The sequence below is a fragment of the Carya illinoinensis genome, chromosome 4 (genome assembly GCF_018687715.1).
Source record: "Carya illinoinensis cultivar Pawnee chromosome 4, C.illinoinensisPawnee_v1, whole genome shotgun sequence".
Classification (NCBI taxonomy): Eukaryota; Viridiplantae; Streptophyta; class Magnoliopsida; order Fagales; family Juglandaceae; genus Carya; species Carya illinoinensis.
In genome coordinates, this window is record NC_056755.1 from 21,560,116 (window position 1) to 21,583,606 (window position 23,491).

At 34.7% G+C, this 23,491-nt stretch overlaps 2 protein-coding genes across 7 annotated transcripts; both read right to left on the bottom strand.

The window, feature by feature from the left end:
• Positions 1 to 222: 222 nt before the first annotated feature.
• On the bottom strand, positions 223 to 5,544 carry LOC122307587 (transcription factor TCP4-like). 6 transcript variants are annotated; one of them, XM_043120546.1, is made up of 3 exons: positions 5,385 to 5,544; positions 3,435 to 4,901; positions 223 to 586 (listed from the first exon to the last, which is right to left on the bottom strand). In XM_043120546.1, exon 2 carries the CDS (start codon positions 4,460 to 4,462, stop codon positions 3,470 to 3,472), a length of 993 nt encoding a protein of 330 aa, XP_042976480.1. In that variant the 5' UTR covers positions 4,463 to 4,901; positions 5,385 to 5,544; the 3' UTR covers positions 223 to 586; positions 3,435 to 3,469. The 6 variants fall into 6 exon arrangements, with proteins under 6 accessions (XP_042976480.1, XP_042976476.1, XP_042976477.1 ...); XM_043120542.1 differs by having other exon boundaries at positions 223 to 591; XM_043120543.1 differs by lacking the exon at positions 223 to 586 and adding an exon at positions 2,863 to 3,120.
• A 15,707-nt stretch (positions 5,545 to 21,251) lies between these two features.
• Positions 21,252 to 21,881, bottom strand: LOC122306356. The gene has a single exon (XM_043118785.1). It carries the CDS (start codon positions 21,879 to 21,881, stop codon positions 21,252 to 21,254), a length of 630 nt encoding a protein of 209 aa, XP_042974719.1.
• Between the last annotated feature and the right edge of the window lie 1,610 nt (positions 21,882 to 23,491).

Genomic DNA, 23,491 nt, shown 5'->3' on the forward strand with positions numbered 1-23,491 from the left:
TGGACAAGAAGATTGATGATGAATGCTTTTATCAAGAAAAAACTACATGAAAACATTACTTCCAAACTCACCACCTTTTTCACTTTGGAAAATTTTAATTTTGGCATTGAACCGACAACTTACAAACTTATAGAATTGGTCAAAATAGAAAACCAATTTTGATTTCTTTCTCATGGGAAAGAGCCAAGTGGAATTAGTGTAGTCATCAGTAAAAATCACATGGAACCGAAACTTGTCTTTATAGATAATGGGGGCTAGTCCCCATAAGTCACAATGTATTTTAAAGAAAGGAGTACTATTGTCACTAGTAAAAGCTAAAAATGGTAAACCACAAGATTTGCCCATTTGACAAATAGTGTATATGGAAGGAGACTTAGAATCTGAATCATAGCATATAAGCTTATTTTGATGCAAATAATAAGTTATTATGTAGTGAGGATGCACTAGCCTTTCATGCCACCAGGCTTTTTTTAACTTTCTGAATCAAGTAGAGAATAGAGCTTGTAAACCTCCATCAGCAGGCGATGAATCAAAGGTGCAAAGGCCCTTCTGCTTCCTTCCCTTTGCCACTATCTGATTAAATGTCCTATCCTTTATCACAAAATCATGACCATCAAACTCAAAAACAAGTGGAAAATCAGTGGTCAAACGGCTAACAGAAATGAGATCGTTCTTAATTTTTGGAACTACCAAGATCACATCATTCAAGCAATTAAAGAGAAGATTGTCCAATCCCAACAATAGCATTGCCAATGTGAGTGATAGGCAAGGTGTGACCATTTCTAACCATCACACCATCACATCTGCAATAAAGTGTTAAGTATGCAGATCATGTCGATTACCTACCCAGGTTAGCCTAAGTTATAACTCAGGCGGATTGGTCAAGCTTTTAAAATCCGAAGATTCGGCCTGAATTATACCCAGTATCCAAATTTTGCAAACATGCACCCACTTAAAAAAATAAAATAAAAAAATTTACTAATTTCTTTCCAAGAAAGTAAACAATGTTGAAAAAACAATTAAGACAATGAAATAAATCTTAAAACATTGAACATTATCCATTGCCCATAATAATAAAAATATATAAAACTGGAAAATAAATTTTATGTCAAAAGAACAACTAAAGCTAGAAATAACTAATTTCCTTGTTAAATAAATCCATGATATAAAACAAAAATGAAGTCCAATATTTATTATGTAAAATGCATGCATGCAACACACAATGCATGCATAAAATAATGTTAGAGATCAAAACGACATAGTTTTGTACATAAAACTATTTTCTTTTTCTTTTTAAATAAAACCTGGGTACCAGGTTAATTACTTGTACCTGCCCCGAGTATGGGCATGGGCGCGGGTAAGGAATCCGGTTATCAGCCTGGGTTATACGTACCCAAGCCAATAGCTGCCAGTATGAGCAGGCCGGATACATGAACTGTCTGAATTGGATTTGTACATGCCTTAGGGCATGTACCGTCGTGTGAAATGCGTCTAGCCTAATGCGGTAACTTCAAGATTCTGTTAACCAGCAAGCTGTCCACGAAGACTGCTATTACATGCAGCAGACTTTTTAGCAAAGATATGCAATGTATCATTTAGATGCTTCTCTATTGCCATCTTTGATCGACCAAACCATTAGATCTTGTAGTCTCAATATGGTTCTGAACAACTGAGTACTGATCGAGAAGTAACCAAAACTTCTCGACTCTTTTCGCAGTCGCAGTCAACCCTTTCCCGAATCTAAATTGTCTACAATATTTTTCCCGAGGAGGTGCTTCATGAGCCAGTCAAAGTCTCACGGAAACGGTAGAAAAGACAGCCACCAGAAGCACTGAAGCCATATGCATGAGAATGTTTAATGCGTAGATGTAACTAGATCGATCGAAGTGGACTTCTATTAATAATTATACTTATCTGGCCCAAAATCCTTAAGAGTCATGAACAAAAGTCATTGAACGCCATGATCTTCTTGTGACAGCATACAATTTGAAATACGGTGTAAAAGATGATCTTCTTGAACTTGCACATGGAGAAGGCTTCCAATTCCCACTCTAAGGGGATGTTTGGAAATTGTTTTGGTCTCATCCCATATCCCATCTCATCTTATCTTATTTCTTTAATTACCAAACATCACTCAAATGCAAATATTTTCAAATTTATTATTTTAACTTTTTCAAACTAATCATTACAAACTTTCTTAAACTTTCAAACAAAAAAAAAATAAAAATTTAACTTTTTCAAACCCTAAAATAAATATAATATTAAAAAATTATATTATAACAATATTTTAATTTTATAATATTTTTTAATTCAACTTTTTCTATCCCAGTTCCCAAAACTTCATAAAACATTCAAACTATATCATTATTATTTATGAACTATCTTACTACTATTCACAAAATTTTATTCTCATCTAATTCCCTAAACATCTCCTAAAGCCTCCTCTACATGGTATGTTAACAAAAAGAGTTTGAAAAGGAGGATAATGTTAAAAGAAACTGCCAAAGGTTTTAGACATGGTTTGACTCATCAACTGTTCCATTCCATTAGTTGAGACAAAAAAAAAGAACTGAGCAAAACAAAACAATACAAAAGCCAATTTTCTCCTGTTTTTTATATAAAACAAATTAAAGAAAACATCTCTTTCTTGTTTAAACACAGTAAAGATCACCCGATTCAAATCAGTTTTCCTCATGCATAGTACTATTCAATACGCACGGTTCACGAAGGTATAGAATGGACCTAGAACTTGTTTTCCACATGGTTAACGACATCATTCATGAATTAAAAATTGGGCGTGGAGCATTATTCTACTTGTGTATTCGGCACAATCAAAGACAAGTTATTGGACCATACGACCAGTCACCAGAATCCAGCTTCAATATATAGTCATATTACTTGAACAACTTAAGCATGTATTAAACAAAGTTCAGCTAAACGGCCAACTTCATAAACAATAGAGCACCCAATATAAAATCACACTTGAAGTCAAATTATTCGTAAGAAAAGCTAAGTGATGAATCCAACCGGCCGATAATTTCTTCCCACGTTAGACCATTGATCATTTGACTAGAAGCTCTTCTTTCCGTGTGATTATCGAACAGTGGTATCTTCAAAATCCTTAAAACTCCAGAAGAAAAAAAAAAAAAAACTTGATTTGAGCGAAACTCGAATTTACTCTTCTTATCACAATTAAAAAAACTTTCTAACGAAGTTTTCTCAAAATAAGACTCGCTCAAAAGCTCAAGGAAACAAAATATCCTCCTACATTTTCACTGTTCTGTTTTTCAGAAAACAAAACAATAAAAAAACACGTTTTCTGGACAGATTTTCCATGGCAAGAAACATTAATTGCATAAGAAGAAGAAGAAGAAGAGGAAGAAGAAGAAGGCACAACCAAGAAAATCTGAATAACGAGAATCTAGGTTCAGTACCTAATGGTGAGGAAGACAGTTCAGTTCTTGTTCAATCAATGGCGGGAGTTGGAAGACGCAGAGGACGGCTTATTGGCACTCTGCTCTTCCTCACCCCGAATCGTGGCGGGAATGCAAAAGCTCGATAATGTATCGGTGGCAAACCGGCTTCCACAGACCAAAGACTGGTGAATTGGCAGTGTTTTGTGGTGGTCCGATGTGGCAATGGGAAGATCATCCCAAGCGCGGAATGGGGGTGCAAAACTGGACTGAAGGGGTCCCCTCTGTGAAAATGCTGAGCCCAGTAATGCTTGTTGTGGCAACGTTTGAGAGTTGAAGACAAAATCACCCCTGTGTTCCGCGCCTGTGTCGCTGTTCCACGCCACCATTCTTTGGTAATTGATGTCAAACCCCATCGAAGCCGAGCCCGCGAAGAGGTTATGGTCGTTTGGAGTTGAATGATCCTGGAAAGAGTGGAGGGATAGACCAAGATCTTCGGAGGGGTTGGAGGCTCTTGAAATTATATCAGATGGGTAGCTCTGGAAATTAAGAGAGGAAGTTGCAGAGCTTGTGGGGAATAAAGATTTCAAGGTATCTTTGATGGCTTCAGAGTCTAGAGATGGTGGGATGAAAGCCGAATTGTCGTCTGGGTTCCCCGCTAATTGCCTTTGGAGCAGAAAGTCGTAGCCAGAAGACTCTGATTGCTCAGCTATTGTCATTTCTATTGAGCCTGCATTTGGGTCTGGTTGTTGTACAGCTGTAGGATTAGAAGTACCAGGTGGATGCCATGGTGGTAGCTCAGCTAGCTTGTCAATGGCGGACTTCGCCTTCTTGATGAGCCAGTCCACCGCTTTGCTGGGCCGGTCATAGCCTAATCGGTCTTGAACATCATAGAATTGAATGGCAGTGTGCGCTGAGAGCCGGACCCGACGGTCCCGGGGTCCTTTTGACGTGTAGACCTTGCTGTGCCTGTCTTTGCGTCCTGTGGATCGGACAATGTGGCCCCCTTGGACTTGGACTATCTCTCCTCCGGTGCCCTTCATGCCCATAGTTTGTCTGTGCTTTTCATTTCATCTGGTTTGGTTCCAAATTTTGTTTGTGGGTGCTTCTGTTTGGTGGGAGTTTACGGCTTGACCAAGTGGTTGACAGATTTGGAGGAGTTGGATATGTTGGTAGTGGGTGCTCGTGCCAAGGTCTTGTTCTTGTGGTTCTTGTTGTTTTGGGGCTGTAACTTGGTGGATAGGCCTCACTGTTTGCTTATGATTCCTCTGAAAATCCAGATTGCTGCTCTCTCTCTCTCTCTCTCTCTCTCTCTGTGTGATTCGGCTCTTCCAAGAACTTTTTGATTTCTGTACGACTCTTCGAGTTGCTTCTGCTTCCTCTTTCTGCTGCTTGTCGCTCTTTATCTACTCCTGCCAGAACCCCAGAAACCTGATACAGGCCCTAGACATGCTGCAGATCCCAAAGAAAGCCCTGCCATTGAAATCTCTGGATTCCACACCACAATAAATACAAAACCACACTGTAAATACTGAGAGAAAAAAGAATAAACCCAGAATTTAGCTGAACTTGCAAACAAAACACAATAATGATGTATAACAATTAAATTATGACTAGCCCATCTATCTGCATCTCTACAGATGGTAGAATTACAAAGTAAATAGAGTGGATAGGTGGCCGGGTTTCTCCATGTGGGTACAAATTTCTGTTAGAAAATGATAAAAAAATTGTAACTCCAACTCCAACTGACTACAGTAAAGGGGAAAAAAAGGCCATTACAAGAGGAAAAGAAGAGACTACAGGAAAGGGAAAAAAAGAACCATTATTTCATATTTGAATTCTTGAATGATATTGTGAAATTAATTCGTACGTTCTACGAGGTGTAAGATACGGAAGGTATAGAAGAATGGCGATGTACGAAGAGAAAGGAGAAGAGGACTTTAGAACAGTAGAAGGTCGAGAGAGTCGTACCTTTGGCCCACGAGAGCTGTTGATGCGTCTGAAGCCAGGCTTTGGTCAAGTTGAGGTGCAGATATCTGGTCATCTCAAAGCCCTAAAATCACAAAAATAAAAACCTAGCTACTAAGTCACGAACCATTACTCATCTAGCCATCTCTCAAACCCTAGAGTGAAGTAAAATAAAACATATGAATTTTATATCATTTATTGAGTATTATTTAATAATATTCAAAATTCACTCATCTATAAATTCTATGTACTCTAGGTCATGTGCCTGTTTCTTTTTTACTTTGTATCGTTTGAGTACAAACTCTAGATAATCTAATTCTAGTACTGTATATTATATGGGAAAATTCTTTAGTAACAAAGAGATCCAACAAAAGTAAACTTAAAAATAATGTGATTTGATGCAGTACGAAAGATTGTAAAATTACTTTTATGATAAAGTAAATCCAATATATCAAATAAAGTCATGTCATCTTGTAGGTTTATTTTTTTAAGATCTTTTTATAGTTATAGCATGATTTATGTTATATATATATAATACAAACATAAATATTATGCTTGATGAGTACAAGTTATATTTATAATGACTCTTCATAAACAGAATTGTTTGGTGATGAGTTATGATTAGAGTACAAGTGACGGTCGATAATTTGATAGAGATAGTGACCACCTCCTCCACCCACTCCCCCTTTTGAACGCTTTGATAATGATGCCTAACAGCTTTTAATTAGGGTTTCCCTATATATATATATATATATATATAATATGTAAGTACTTGATCTACGATTAAGATATAATTAAATTTTGCAAAGAAAAAATATTGAACAATACCCTCAACTACATCCATGCATGAGTAGTACTTGATCGCCTTCTTTTGCAACATTTGTTTAGCGCCCCCCCGAATCTTATAATGCAGTTCAGAAATATATAAGAAAATAAAGATATGCAATCATTTTCACAATCTTTTATATATATATATATATATATATATATATATTTAATATAGGGGTGGAGGGTTTCAAACTCAGGTTTTACATTTAGAGAACCGGAGCATATGTTATCAGACCATTAGACTCTTAGCTTATATAATTATATTTTAAATAAGGAGTATATTTGTAAAATAATTTATAACATTATCTTATAAAAAGACATTCATTTTAAAAATATTTGTGTGTATATTATTATTAAAAAATAATTGTGTGTATATATATAATTTCATAATTAGTGGTCTGCTGACGGCCCAAATAAAAAAAAAAAGCACGTTATAATTTGGTGACTTGGTTCGCTTTCTCTAATTAAATTAAGTCGCCTTTCTGTTCACGAAAATTATTATCTCAATAGAACATGTGAAGAGATCATGGATGTGAGTTTGGCCCAATTTAAAATTGATTTATGATAAATTAATTTGATTAATGCACTACTCCAAATCCTAAACAATTGCATACATTAATTAATCTTGTTATTTATTTTGCCATGATCTATTGAAGCGGGCACATGAGCAGCTTATATATATTTATGTATAAAAGCTGCTGCTGCTGTGTGTGTATATATATATATATATATATAGGGCTTGTTCGTTTAAGGTGGACAGCATGCGCACAGCAAAAAGGATTCAAATTAATGTTATAAATAATCGTAAAGTGTGGAAGTATCGTGCAGTTGTTTTAAAAAAGAGTAAGGTATACTATTAAAAAATAAATATTTTTTTATATTAGTCTCATATTTATTTCTTTTTTTCTAAATGATTGCGTGACGCTTACACACTCATAACTGAAACTATCATTTCTCTAAAACTAATGATAACTCGTCAATTAAAGTTTTTTTTTTTTTTTTTTTTTTTTTTTGTTTGGTAGTAAAGCAACGGGCATTGGTCATTGCGAATGAAACTTAAATGTTGTAACCATGCATGATTACCAAATAAAAATAAAAACTTATATGTTTTAGCCATATTATACGTTGAATATGGCCAGCGGCCTGTATCTTTCCAAATGTAACTATCATTCGGGTTCATTTTTACCGATCTAGCACGGTGAAATGGTCCCAGCTATATATGACCCCCAAAGTAGCTAGATAGAGAAAACAAACGATATTGTATAATAATGGGTTTTCTTTTTTCTTTTCGAGTGAAAATGGTATTAAAAAATTAAACAAAGAAAAAGACAACTTAACCTGGATATGAAAAAACATTGACCATGTTGTCTGTCCTCTTGCTCTCTCGTAATTGGAACTAATTAATTTGATCAACAAGGGCCAGAAACTTATAATGTTTTTCTGGGAAAAATTTTGAGAAGAGTACTACTTGTCAGCAAATGTGCATTAATTTTGGGTTTGAAGTCCTATATGTTAAACAGACAGCTAGGCATATGTAAGGGCGCAGTTAACTATAGGTTCATCATGATCTGCAATGGAAACAAAGTGCAGAAAAAAGGGGGAGACATGCAGCAAGTAGACTTGCACTACTTCAACCTCCACCAAGTGCAGAAAAAGGGCGGCATGCACTACTTCAACCTCCCAACTCACGCTTCACCAAATTAGAAGCAGGAAAAGGTGTGCCACTGATCTCCTCATCTCCCATTCCTTTTGATTATTTTTTATTCTTTATTTATCATTGGGTATTTTAGTACCACTTTCCCAACTGCTTACACAAGTTGAGAAAATTGAGGAGTCAAGGCAGTGCGGGTGAGGTGACAAAAGCGCCCACAATTCCCATTGATAGGTCTCTCTCCCTCAATAGCACGCCATATAGAGGGCAGGCCTACCGTCTTTTTCATTGAATTCTCTAGGATTCTTTGGCTACCGAGAAATTGATAGCAAGCCGCCCAAGTATTTCTGTAAAGACACGTGGTCTTCCTTTTTGTTTTTCCTTTTCAATTTAGAGAAGCTTTTATATGCGTTCGGACACTATGTTTATCAAGTGGTCTAGTGGCATGAAAATGAGATCATGTATCTTCATTTTCTCCTTTCTCATCGGTCCTCTTACAAGAAAGGGCAAACATATGGATCATTAAGACTTTTTTAATTAGAGTATTTATCTAAACATTTTGTCGTAAGTCATGAGAGGTAGACAGACAGTATTTATTGAACATTTAATAATTTATTCGAATTATTATAAATATTATTATGAGACCGAGATGCACTAGAGGGGCATGTCCATCCCACACTGGGATGGGCCTAGTCCACCTCATGAAAAGCATTGGAGGGACATGTAGAATGATGGGAAGGCATTCACACAAACGCATGCCATTGTCCGGATAATTCACAGGGATCTATGCAACACTAAATGATCCAATATGGATCATAGGCACAGGATCCCTGTGAAAGATCCTGTCCCTGACAGGGTACTCAAAGAAAGGCAGTGGCTCACTACTTGCTATGAGCGACATGACCCAAGCTTTTGACAAAAGCCATCAAATTAAATGGCACCTAGAGCAATCAGAAGAAACTCCAGGAACAGGGGAAACAGATGCCCAACCTAGAGAGGTGGATATAAAAGCCTAAGTGCATATTAAACTCAAACTCAATTATTCATCTCAAACTCTCTCCAAGAAATAAACTAACTTAGGCATCAGAAGTGTCACCCACCCACTAAGCCCTCATGTTTTTTGTGTTGCTGGTCGATTGAGTTCGTCAGCCTAGGCATGGAACACATTTGTAGCATGCACTTTTTATGCTTATTTCTAGCCAAGGTCTTATGACAAAATCTAGATCATCCAAATCACAAGCATATAAACCTTGAATCTTATTCGTAAAGTGCAAGAACAATGATACCATTGCGATAAAAGATAGGATAAGATATTTAGAGTCAAGAAAGAGAAAAGTATCATGATGTGTTAATGAATTATTCAAAGAAAATGAAAGATGATGATAGTATACATATTAGTCATAGGAGAAGTTCTAGATCTATATAAAAATCTTATAAAAATAAGTTCCTAGCTAATGTGTCTTAACATATTACGTCCAGATGACATGAAAAATCATATACGAACTTACCATCATGATTTCTAATCATGACTCCACAACTAGTAATGTTATTATTTTGTCCTAATAGCATCAATGTTAATGTTGAAATGATGCTTAAGCTATGTATCCAACATTTATGACCTTATCAAACACATAGATGGATTGAGAGTAACGGAGATTACGACAAGACTTGTGCATTTTTCTTATCGAGCAAGCCAAATGGGTTAATGGAGCATGAACATGATCAATTGAATGCTTTTTATAGTCTAAGTTTTAGTCTCCAACATTTATAAACTTGATCTTGATGTTACTTTTTTTCATGGAGTGTAAGAATGTTGATTAACTTTAATTGAGGATATTACTACAAGGCACATTGTAGTGGCAAAGTAGCGCTATGGATATTAAATCGAGGTACTTGGGAGGAAGTGATTGTTTTCATTCATTATTTACTCTGCACTCTAAACACAAGCATAAACATTATGGATTTTTTTTCTTAAATAATTTCTTTGTGTAGCTCTGAATATCTTATGGAGATTGTATTTTATGTTGCCGGTGATCCTATGCTTTTCTTTGTAATCTTCTTCACCTTAAAAGCTTTTACTCTCACTATATGTTGGCCGTTGGGTTTTTCTTATCTCTCACCTTCGCCCTTATTTTGGCATGCTAATGCTCTATTTTCATTCTTTCTTAGATGACAATTGAAGGACTCAAGCACACCAGTCAACAACAACTAAATAGGGCCTTGGCTAATCATGACAGGTTTTGTACTTTGATGTGTCTTGAGAAGTCTAAAATTGTACACTTAGAATATAATGTAATTGCTTTATGAATTGCAATATAATGTAATTGCTTTATGGATTGTAATACAATGTAATTGATTAGAATAAAAAAATAAGTACTTTGTGTAATTGTTTCATGGATTTTAATATAATGTAAGATGTGTAATTTTCTTTTATGTATATTGTGACAATAGTTTCAGAGTTGGCAATAAATTCTTTCCTGGCAAATTGTTTATATTTTTAGCATTACTAGTTAATCAAAAATGTATTTCTTGACCACGTAGTCGGTCTTTTTGTGTCACAATAATAGTAAATTTGTGAAGATCTTTTTCGCCACATATATTAAATACTTGCAGCGATATCTATTTGCCATATAACTAAAAACATATTAGGAATAATCCTTTTCTACGACAATATTTTTCAATTGCTGCACAAACATATTGCCACATGAATTGTGTTTTTTTACCATCGACCCAAAAAACAACTCACTTTTTTTAGTCTAAATTGAAACACGTTTGTGGTTACAGAATTCGTTGCAAATATTAGAGCTTGTTATGACCCATATGACTAGTTTCGTTGCCATAAAGCTTTTGAGATGCTCTAGTTGCGTCCACTTTGTGGTGATTGATAAGGACGAAATTAATTAGTTGTGGTATTTTTTGGTATTTTCACGGCGATTTCATTCGACGCAAAAAAGGCCATTTTTGTTGTAGTGTATATAGGTACGTAGAGGATACCATTTGATAAAGAAGAGTTTAAGGCCTTTTTTTTTATTATACAAATGAGATAAGATAAGATGAAAAATATATGAATAGTAATAAGATAGTTTGTCAATAGTAGTGAAATGCTTGGACTTAAAATGTTTTATGAGATTTTAGAAAATGAGAGATAAGAAAAAGTTGAATATTAGAAATATTGTAAAGTTATAATATTATTATAATATAATTTTTATTTTGAGATTTGAAAATATTAAATTATTTTTTTTGTTTTGTACGTGAAAGATTGAAAAATTTTAAATGATTATTAGATAATGATTAGTTGATTAAAATTTAAAAATTTGAATAGTGCATGTTTAGATATTAAAATAAGGAAAAGTCTAGTTGCAAGCATACTTGTGCACTAATATGTGCACCAATTTATTGTGATAGGTCAAAAAGTAAATTTTATTGAAAATAATGTTAATTTAAATTTTAAGTATGAAAGAATCAGTATTGGTACGCAGATTAGTACGTGGCTTTACTTGTATGTAGCAAAACTCTTAAAATAATATAAGATGAGATGTGATATAATGAGTACAAACCATCTGGAAAACCAAACAAGCACTAAGTACCCTAGCTCATTGAAAACCAAGTCAGATGGAAAAGATATTCCAATATATAGCGTCAGCTAACTTTTACATAGGCTTCGGTGGCCTAACCAATAAATTTAGCTCCTACAACCAAACTTTAATGTTCCTACATAGCTGCACAATAGTTCTTAGAGAGTCTTCATATGTACATATGTATATATATGACATTTGTTGTGGTATTCTTTCAATATCTATATGACTATGTAATTCAATTAAGCAACTATTTTTTTACAATGACAGAACTTCTTTTGTCTATGTTATATAGGAGGAGGGGGTATGAAATTTTCTATTAGGGCCCACTCTAATTTAATTCTCAAAAATATAATTTTAAATGACAAAGTTATGATGTTTTCCGAGTTCAAATAATTCTTCTAATTAACGTATTGAAACTATCTTTGAATATATAAATTTTATTTTTATATCATGCAAAAATAAATTTTTTAATGGTTACGATTTTAAAAACAAAAACTAAAGTTATTTTTGCATACTTTTTTCGCATTTCACTAATATGATTGGTTACTTTACTTTTTTTAATATAAAATAACTATTTTGACTAATCATATCAGTAAACTGTAGAAAGAGTACGTAAAAATGATTGTATGTAGTGGAACTCATTTAAAAACACAATTGATATGATGGGCCATACACATTTTTTGTGTAGGTGCAATTGTATTATTTTTCCATTTTTAAATATATATATATATATGTATCTATATTATATGTCTATATGTATATATGTGTGCAAGGGAAGTTCTAAAATTCCAAGTGGTGCAAATAATGCACCCTCTGATCAGATGAACGTCGTAGCTCCGCCGCTGCTCGATCGGGTCCCTACACGGCCTCCCTCATGTCCAGTGCAGTTGTGTCTCTTTTAGTATATACACGCCCCTCGAAATTAAAATGTGCTTGATTGGCTGACACAATTGCTTTAACAGTTACCGGCCGCTACGTACTAATACAGAGTGTATGTGCATGCGTAGACTTTAGCCAATTATATATATATATATATATTCATAGCATTTTGTAGGGATGGAGCAGGAATTTAGGGTGGCATCTTTTAAATTTTCAAAGAAGTAGCTATGCAACTGAATTATGAATGCAAACTTAACAGCCCATTAATAAAATTCGCCCTTTTTTGTTATTTTTTCTGTGCATAGTTAGCGCAGCTCCAGCCTTAATTACTTGCTAATACATATCAACCAGTACGTACGTACTTGCCATCGTAGGCTAAAATCAAGTTGCAGGGTACGTACAGCATAGATGATCATCTTGATCTCAACTTTTTCTCCCTCAATGAGCTGTTTTGAAAGCGAAGTTTACAGATGCATACACACACATAGAGACGAATACGAGAGAGAGAGAGAGAGAGAGAGAGAGAGAGAGGAAAAGTAATTACACATGCATGCATGCGCTAGGTATGAATGAATTGATTGTGGATGAATCGATCATAGAATTGACCAATATTTCATAGTAGTAAGATGGGAAGCATATGGACGTGGTAAATAATTATCAATGATTATAACATTATGCACATTATCATCATTTTACTTTTCTTGTGGGAAAATCTAGTGACATATGTATGGGACCACAGCTTGGGCTATAATTACTCCGATCAACTTGCAAAAACAAACAATATTTTATTAAAAATGTACTGTTTCTTCTAATTCCAAATTAATTAGTTTAAGCTAGCATTGTGAAGCTGCTAAGAACGTAAAAAATGAAGTATTTTGAAGCTGTGTTGGCAGGGGAGAGATCAGAGGGGCATGCTGTGCATGCAATGAAAACCAAAAAAAATGGTGCTCATGTACAGAGAAAAGGACAATGGCAAGGATAAAGCCTGAGCGTCGTACCTCTTTCTCCCCTTTTATCCATAGAAAAAGTGAAAGCCACCAAACGGGAGCGTGATCCAAGACGATTTTAATGTCATGCGTGATGTCAGACGTGTCTGATCATATGGAGAGTGAGGCTGAGAATGAGAGCGAGATCTGACTGCAACTTATGTCAAGGGTACCTACTGGCCTCTACCTCCTACTCCAATATATCTATATATGCCATTCTTATTTGGAAAATACTAAGCCACTGCTCGCTAGAGTCACCGTTAGCCAATTTTTTTTTTAATAATTAAAAAAAATTATTTAATATTATTATAAATTTTTTATATTTTTTTAAAAAATATAAAAAATATTTTCTTGAAAAAAGACAAAAACAAGACAAAACATTTTCTTTTTACCTAACAGTGGGAGCCACCAGCGATGTCTGTAACACCTTCTTTATTTGTAAGTCAAATCTATCTAATTATATATATATATATATATTAGAGCTATGAGAAGTGTTCCGATATTTTTTTTCATGTATTTTTTAAATCATTTCAATTATTTAAAAAAATTATAAATTCATTAAAATATATTTTTTAACGATTAAATAAAAATAAAAGATTAATAAAATTTACGGAGAGAATGTGTCAGAGGCTTAAGTATATTTCATATATATATGTGTGTGTGTGTGTGGGGTACTCTACTTTTGTTAAATATTGCACCTAATTAACAAGCTGCTAGCATTATTATAAATGAACTGATCATCTCTCTCTCCTCATTTATTTTCTTTCTTTTTGTGCAGTGTTCTCATTTATGAATTTAAGGTGCATCCCTGACCTCCTGCCGTAAAAATGCTATTTACCTTTAGCAGTACTACTCTTTAAAGACCATACATGGACTAGACAATAGCTGAGACGAACCCGTTCTATAGAGCTAGGGTTTTCCACAAGGATTGAGCCTTTATACTACGATATATATTTTCATTAATGTGATTATGGTTTTGATGTGTGCATTCCTTTTCCTTTTCTTTTTTTCTTTTTAAAAGATACATGGCTCTGAAAACTCTATCTTAGAGAGAGAGAGAGTCATTTCTTCAAGAAGGGAGTAGAGGTAGAACCGTCGCCGATCAGTTTTTACATACTTTTATCTCCATAGTTCTATATATGTAGCCGTCCTTTAAAAGGGTACCAGTACTATATAATTCACTAGCTAGGAGATCGAGTACTATCCGAGAGAAAATTGAGCTAATTAATTCACAAAAAATAATATTTCCAATCGTAGAATGCGTAAGTGTCTTACAGTTTGTTTGAAAAAAGTGAATAAGTATGAGATTCACCTAAAAAGAAATTAATTCTTTAATAATACAAACTCCACTTTTCTTTAAAATGATTATGCAGCACTTGCACACTCCACGAGTACTGTATCAAGCAGTACTTTTAATTCGTCGCCTCCCACAAGTACAAAATATATTCACAATGACACATAATTTGTGAGCAAATTTTATATTTTTTACATTTTTTTTCTCGATTGCAAGAAACATTCAAGCATCCTAAAAACCCATTATATACTAATATTAAAATATAAATGTTTTAACCACAAAAAAATTTTACAAAAATAAATTTATGAACTAACGTAAGTTAATGTGATACGTTAGAATATTATAAAATTAACTACTTTTATCGTAAAGTAAATCTAATGTATCATATGAAGTATTTATATCAATTGTGAATTTACTTTTGTGAGATTTATTTGTGGCGGTAGCACTTTTCCTATTAAAATAGGGAAAAACTTCTATATATATATAAGATGCAGCACCGCTCTAAAGGGTATTCCTGTTGCTTGTTAGGTTTTAGTGTTCTTATAATTTAGTGTCTAAACTATGCTTGTAAATGTTGTTGATCGATGAATCAAAGTCGAAGTAAAATGAGTACTATAACTTCTTTCTAAAACCAGATGAAGGCAATTAAACTTCATATGGTTGGAAAGAATTTCAATCGATTTAGCTAGATCTCTTGTGAGAAGTTCGGTCAACAGATAAGTGTGGCAATTTGTCAAAGATTTAATTTGCTAGACCTCTTGACAAATTCTCAATAGAGTAAAAATTAAGATATTTCCACTATAAAAAAAATGAGCATTTGTGACGGATTATTTGCGACAAAAATGACTATTTGAGACAAGAAAAACTATGCTTGTAGTGTTTTGTTTGTAAACAATAACACTCTATGATCCGTAGCAGTAGTTGTTATGATCGTATACAATTATTTGTAGACAAATTTTTCAAACGTGCAATTTGCAATATAAATTAGGATTTTCAATTCTAGATGTATATAGGAGCTATTTTCTCACTTTTCATTAATGGACCTATTCATTACAACTACTAAGGCCTTGTTTTACAGCTAAACTAAGACCTCGTTTGGACATTCAACCATTCTCATATATATATATATATATATTTTAGATATCCTTAAAAAGTTTCATAATTTTCTTCACAAACATAACTCAAATATAAAATATTTTTTAATTCCAAATTTTTAACTTTTTTATCAAATTATTACATAATTATTATCCAAACACAAAATTCAATACAACTTTTTCGAACTTCAAAACAAAACACAAAAAATAATACAACTTTTCTGAGTTTCAAAACAAGAGTTATATTCAAACAATTTTTTAACTTTATAATATTTATATTCAACTTTTCTCTCTCATTTTTCAAAACTCAATAAAATATCTCAAATCAAATTATTTTACTACTATTCACAAAATTCTGAGGTATTTTGATTAAGTATCATTAACAACTGATTCTTGCCTAAATAATATTTTACACATTCAATTCCAAGAGGGGGAGTAGCTAGAAGAAGACATTTTTATTTATTTGAAGAAATCACAATTTGCAAACATGTTAAATGGCTTGATAGAGAAAGTAGTAATTTATTATATATGCTTGGAGCTCACATCAAAATCATGCTTCTATCATCTAGTTGGAAACAAGGTTGGAAAGTTACCTTTAATCCCAACATGCACTAGTAGGTAGTTGTATTTACAAAGCCAATTTCAAAAGTTCATTTACTTTTTTGGGGCTGTTGTATATTCCTATCATTATAGTTATTGATTATGTTAGTAGTGGGTATCACATGACTCATACTATATTTATATAGGTGGCAAAGTTGCAAGCAGTTAATTAACTCTCCACCATTAGCAGTTAACTTTAGTGAAGTTAATTAATTACCATCCATTAGAAAACTCTATAAATGAGAGTTTTGCGTACATTAATTAGAAGAGTGTATGAAAAAATTAATGTACAAAACAAAAGACTCTCATCTCTCTCTTGAGCTCTTGATCTTGAAGTGTGGAAATATTTTAAGAGACTCTAATTGCCTTGTAAGCGACGTAGAGGTGCAATCACCACAATTTGGGATGGGCTGTAAGATGAGCAAATATTCAAGCTTGTGGGAATCTCACTCTGCTTGAGATAATTCGAATAGTGTCAAAAAGATTTTTCAGGCTAATTTTTTGAGGCAATCGGGAAAAAAATTCAAATGGTATCAATAAATCGCCGCTAAAGACATGTTCAAAATCAAGAATTGTTGCCAGTAAAAAAACATGATTTTTCTCCCCCAACAAGTATATATCATAGAAAATAATTATTTCTAGCAGTATACTTGGCAGGCTGGGAAAAGTATAATATGACTAAAACAAGTCTTTCTGGCGATTTATGATTGTCGAAAAATGTCTTTTACAATTTTTTTAAAAAATGTACTAAAACAGTCATCATTATCCTCCCAATCCTGGAACACATTCCATTATAATGTCCAAACATTCAAGCCATTTCATAAAATATATTTTTTACATCATAACCACACATATATATTTATATATATATTCACTAATTATGGAATGCTAATTAAAGTCAAAAGTGAAAAGAGCCCTTGACAGCAATATATATTAGCATGCACTACAATCAAAAGTGATTCAACATTTGCACAACAGTTATAGATATAACACTTCTCAAAAGTTTATTATATCATTGATCTACGCAACTCCTTGGCTGCAAAAAGCCCTATTTTAATAGTGTAAAATCATAGAAGATTCAATGATATAACTGATAAATGTTGAACTCAGAAGTGAAATTGTATTGTTATGAAAGCAGAGTACATATGTGCTCTTTATATACAAGCCACAATAGGCGGGAAAAATAAATTGAAAAACTAACTTAACTTGGTTCACAACTAAACTAACTAAACTGGAACCAACTAAACTAACCAAACTGAATGAAAAAATAATACAGACTAATACTTCTAATACCCCCCCTTCAAGCTGGAGGATGAATGTTAAGCATGCCCAGCTTGGAAACTAAAGTAGAGAACAACGGAAAACCAAGTGGTTAAGTGAAGCAATCAGCAAGCTGATTGTGAGAATTAACATGAAAAAGTTTGATGGAACCATCTTGAATCTTCTCACGGACAAAATGGCAATCGATCTCTATATGTTTTGTGCGTTCATGAAATATAGGGTTTGTGGCAATGTGGATTGCAGACTTGTTGTCACAATATAAAGCAGTGGCACTGGAAGGATCTACTTGTAAATCTTGTGGCAAAGACAAGAGCCAAACGATCTCAGAAACTGTATTAGCTAAAGCTCTATATTCAACTTCAGCTGATGACCTTGAAACCACAGATTGTTTCTTTGATTTCCAAGAGATGAGAGAACTTCCAAGAAATATGCAAAAACCCGTGATGGATCTTCTGGTGTCTTGACACCCTGCCCAATCAGAATCAACAAAGGCAGTGAGTTTGAAATCTGAAGTAGAAGGAAAAAAGAGTCCTTGACCAGGTGAATCTTTGATATACTGAAGAACTCTTTGAGCAGCATGTAAATGGGGTTGTCGAGGGGAATCCATAAACTGACTCAATGTGTGAATTGCAAATATAAGGTCTGGCCTGGTAATAGTGAGGTAAAGTAACCTACCAACCAAGCTTCTATAAGATTTGGGATCATCAAGAAGAGCACCATCAGTTCTGGACAGCTTTAGATGTTGTTCCATAGGTGTTTTAACTGGTTTGGAACCAAGAAAACCAGTATCGGATAGGAGATCTAAAGCATATTTTCTCTGGGATAAAGAAATGCCAGATGTATTTCTTGCTATTTCGAGCCCTAAAAAATACTTCAAAGGTCTAAGATCCTTAAGTTTAAACTTTTGGTCAAGAAAGGCTCTGAAGTTGTTAACAAAATCCATATCATTGCTGGCAATAAGAATGTCATCGACATAAACCAATAGAGCCATGAAACTAGAGCCCTGAGTTTTTGTAAAAAGGGAATAATCAATCTTGGATTGTGTAAAACCAAGAGAGATGATTGTAGTGGAAAACTTATCAAACCACTGTCTGGAAGCTTGCTTTAATCCATACAAGGATTTATTCAATTGACAGACCCTTTTGTCATGCTTGTCACTAAAACCAGGGGGTAAATCCATATATACTTCTTCCAACAAATCTCCATGAAGAAAAGCGTTGTTTACATCTAGCTGAATGAGATGCCAACCCTTAACTGCTGCTATGGAAAGAAGACACTTAACTGTCACCATCTTAGCTACTGGATAGAATGTGTCAAAGTAATCAACACCCTCATGTTGTGTAAACCCTTTAGCGACTAAGCAAGCCTTATACCTCTCAAGTGTTCCATTAGACCTAAGCTTCACTTTATAGACCCATTTGCAGCCAATTGTACTCTTACCAGGGGGAAGATTAGTTAAAGTCCATGTTTTGTTATGTTCTAAGGCTGTAATTTCTTCAGCCATGGTAGTTCTCCAATGTGGAAGTTTAACAGCTTGATGAAAGAATTTAGGCTCAAAAAGAGTAGAAAGAGCTATAACAAAAGCTTTGTGTTTAGATGACAAATGGGAATATGATATAGAATTAGAAAGAGGATAGAGAGTACCTGAAATAGAAGCAGAAATCTCATTGGAATATGAAGAAGAGCAAGCCTTGGAAGATGCCTGATGGCAATGAAAATCATGCAAGTAACTAGGTGGCCTGTGAGCTCGAAAAAATCTTCTAAGAGCAGGAACATGAGGAATAAAGGAAGGATCAGGTTGGTCTGAAGGAATATGTGGATGCTGAGGGGAATCAGAATTAGAGACAGGTGGCGTAGAGTCAGAGGAAGCAACAGGAAAAGAAATTTGATCAAAAATGGGTTGAGGAAGAACAATAGAAACATGAGGCTGAGTAGTGGGAGATAAGGTTTTGAAAGGAAAAATGTGTTCATGAAACACAACATCTCAGGAAACAAAAAATGTATGATCATCAAGATCATACAACTTGTAGCCTTTGATAGCTAGAGGATAACCAAGAAATATGCATTTTCGAGCTCGAGGAGCAAATTTAGACCTGTTATGGGCTAATGTAGAGGCATAACAAAGAGACCCAAACACTCTGAGATGAGCATAAGAAGGCAGTTTGTTAAAGAGTAATTCATAGGGGCTTTTGTTATTCAACAAAGGAGAAGGAATTCTGTTGATTAAGTAGACAGTAGTAAGGATAGAATCTGACCAGAAATGTAAGGGAAGATTTGATTGAAAAAGGAAAGCACGAGCTATATTTAAAATGTGCTGATGCTTCCTTTCAACCACTGAATTCTGTTGGGGAGTAGCTACACAAGAAAGTTGGTGAATTATGCCTTTACTAGAGAAGAAATTGTGGATGGCAAATTCACTACCACTATCAGTTCGAATGAATTTGATTTTAGAATTAAATTGAGTATCAACCATAGCAACAAAATGCTATAACAAGACCCGAGTATCAGCTTTGGATTTTAACAAATAAACCCAAGTGCTGCGAGAGAAATCATCTACTATAGTCAAAAAGTATTTAAAACCATCCAAGGAAGGATATTGAAATGGCCCCCAAATATCACAATGTATAAGCTCAAATGAACAAGTGGATTTATTTTGACTATGTGAAGGAAAAGGTAACCTCTTATGTTTAGCAAGAGGGCAAACATCACAAATTGTGGAATTATTAACAGAGAGATTAGGAACAATGGAAGACTATAACTGCATTCTAGGAAGAGAGGGATATCCCAATCTCTTATGCCAAACATCAAAAAGAAGATGACTAGAATGTAAGGCAAGAACAGAATTTGAAGACAAATCTTTAGAGCATTTCACTGGCAAATCTGGTAGTTGCAGCAGATAAAGTCCTTCTTTGGCTTTACCCTTCCCAATCATTTCCCAATGGATGAGGTCCTGTATGATACAAGAGTCATGAAAAAAATTTATGCAACAAGGAGATGACTTAGTAAGTTGACTAACAGAAAGGAGGTTGAAATGAAAAGGAGGGATACACAACACATTGTGTAAAACAAGCTGAGGAAGTAAACGAACAGATCCAACATGTGTAACTGGTGCAGAAAAACCATTTGGCAATTTGACAAATGAGTTGTGGACAGGTTTAAAAGATTGAAAAAGAGAAATAGAATGGACCATGTGGTCCGTGGCACCAGTATCAATGACCCATTCATTATGAAGATTTGAAGTAGGATTTGCTGTGTTGAGAGAAAAAATAGAAGATATAGAAGACTTACTAGAAAGTTGATCAAGTGGAGATGTTACTGGATTTGCTGTTGGTGGTGGAGAATCTGAGGATTCAGGATGAAGAAGTGCCAGAAGTTGTTGACATTGTTGTGGAGTAAAAGGCATGGAGGGAGTCAATGTAGAATTGGCAACATGATGAGCAGTATTGACAGAAGGATGAGAATTGGATGTGGATGCATAATTGGAGGATTTGCCTTTGGATCGATATCCAGGAGGATATCCATGCAACTTAAAACATTTCTCCACAGTGTGCCCTGGAATAGAACAATGAGAGCAAAAAGGTCTGCGAGTGGAAGGTTTGGCCATAGGAGCAGATTTAGTAGTGGAAGCGAAAGCAGTAGATGGTATGCTAGGAACTAAAACAGATCCAATATCACGCTGTCATTCTTCTTGAAGAACCAGAGAAAAAACTTTGTTAATAGGAGGCAGAGGCTCAATGAGAAGGATTTGACCTGTAACATGCGAATAGGAATCATTTAATCCCATCAGAAAACGCATGACATAGTCCTGTTGATGCATATCCATCAAGGATCGCAAACCACCACAAGAACAAACAGGTAGAGGACGATAGTTCAGCAGTTCATCCCAAAGTCCTTTCATCTGAGTAAAATACGCACTGATAGAAAGATCATCTTGTGTAAGAGAGGCAATGGAATTTTGTAATTGAAAGATCCGAGGACCATTGCCTTGAGAGAATCTCTCGTGAAGATCAGACCACATCTCCTTGGCAGAATCAACATAAATGACACTAGCAGCAATCTCTTTAGAAAGAGAATTGAGTAACCAGGAAAGTACCATATTGTTGCATCGAGTCCATGATGGAAACAAGGGAGAAGTGTCTGGAGGAGATGGAGGAGATCCATCGATAAAGCAGACTTTGTTCTTGGCAGTCAATGCCATGAGCATGAAATGACGCCATGTGTTATAGTTATTGTCTGTAAGGAGTTGAGTAACAAGCATTATGCCTGGACTATCTCCATGATGAAGATAATATGGATTGGAAGGATCCATAGGCAAAGCAGAGGAATTGGCTTAAGAATTTTCTTCTGATACCATGATAAATGTTGAACTCAAAAGTGAAATTGTATTGTTATGAAAGCAGAGTACATATGTGCTCTTTATATACAAGCCACAATAGGCGGGAAAAATAAATTGAGAAACTAACTTAACTTGGTTCACAACTAAACTAACTAAACTGGAACCAACTAAACTAACTAAACTGAATGAAAAAACAATACAGACTAATACTTCTAATAATAACCATGTAACCACCATTTTTTTGTACACCTTCCAATCAATGTTATTGTAACACCCCACCTAAAAAGCCGTTAAGACTTAGCCATTAACTTCCTTAATCCTAATTAGCATTGGATTGAAATTTTTATTTTTAGAGTTGATTTTTACTTGAGAATCGTAGTGGGAGAATTCTAGTATGTTACTTTTAGAATAATTGCCAAGAACCAATAGGAGATTGACACTTGGTATCTTAGTGGGCTAAGCAAAAAGGCTAAGTATGGATGCATTTAAAGGTAAGCCCAATAGTGTTTTATCTTGGATCCCCAATCACTAATGATGTGATGAGCTAGGAATTAGGCAAAAAGCCTAAACCTATTTGGATCTGTGACGCCCCCAACTCCCACGTACGGACACGTATCCCATCTCTAAGTGCTAAGTGTGTGTATATGCAACACGTATATAATAAAAATAACGCAAAAGTTCATAAGAGTCATTCAACTAAGTACCAGAATTTTAAATACAGATTTAAAATCAATCTCACTTAAACACAAGTGTATAAAAAATACTACAATTAACCAGTGCAAATATAATACAAATCAAAAGCAATGATCGAAAGCAGGAAATAAATCTCAACCCACAAGTGATCCACGATCACTCCTCTGGCGAAGCTGCCTCCTCGGGCTCAGCCTCCTCGTCCTCTGCATAAAAAATATACTGTACCAAAGACGGTACCATAGATAAGTAATAATCCAAGCAATCCCACAAGATAAAAATATATTAAAACTCAATAATATACATAAACAGGATGCCATATGCATGAGATCCAAAAATGATCATTTCCCAAAAATACATTTTTTCCAACACACGCCAAAAATCTCATTTTTGGCCCAAACATTTCCATTAAAAACAATTTCTCGCCACTATCCCAGATAATGGCCCACAATATTTCCATTAAAGCATTTCCTTGCCATTATTCCAGATAATGGCCCAAACCAACAATCCTTTTCAGAAAATGGTCCACGAAAATCAGCTTATAAAAATCCCGCAATTTTCCCAGAAAATGGCCCACAAATATCATTTAACCAAAACTTGCCATTTTGTTTTCCAAAAAATGACCCATATCCAATATCCAAAACCAGTTTCAATTTTAATGTATGCACCATGATCTCTCTTGGGTATCATCCGCACACTCTGGCTCCTATGCCACACCACAGGTAACGACCATGCATGTGACATCTACACGAGCGATACCCAACTTCCCGAGTGTGTACCATAACCAGACATCCTTTAGTCTCCGCCAGCCGAGGGACCACGGAGTTGGCCGACAGCATTATCGTATCGTCCGAGCCTAACGACAACCAGGTGACAACCCAGAGGATGTCACT

Excerpts from the sequence above, each read along its gene's own strand:
- LOC122306356 (XM_043118785.1), bottom strand. The coding sequence starts at position 21,881 with ATGGATCCTTCCAATCCATATTATCTTCATCATGGAGATAGTCCAGGC.
- LOC122307587 (XM_043120546.1), bottom strand. The coding sequence starts at position 4,462 with ATGGGCATGAAGGGCACCGGAGGAGAGATAGTCCAAGTCCAAGGGGGC.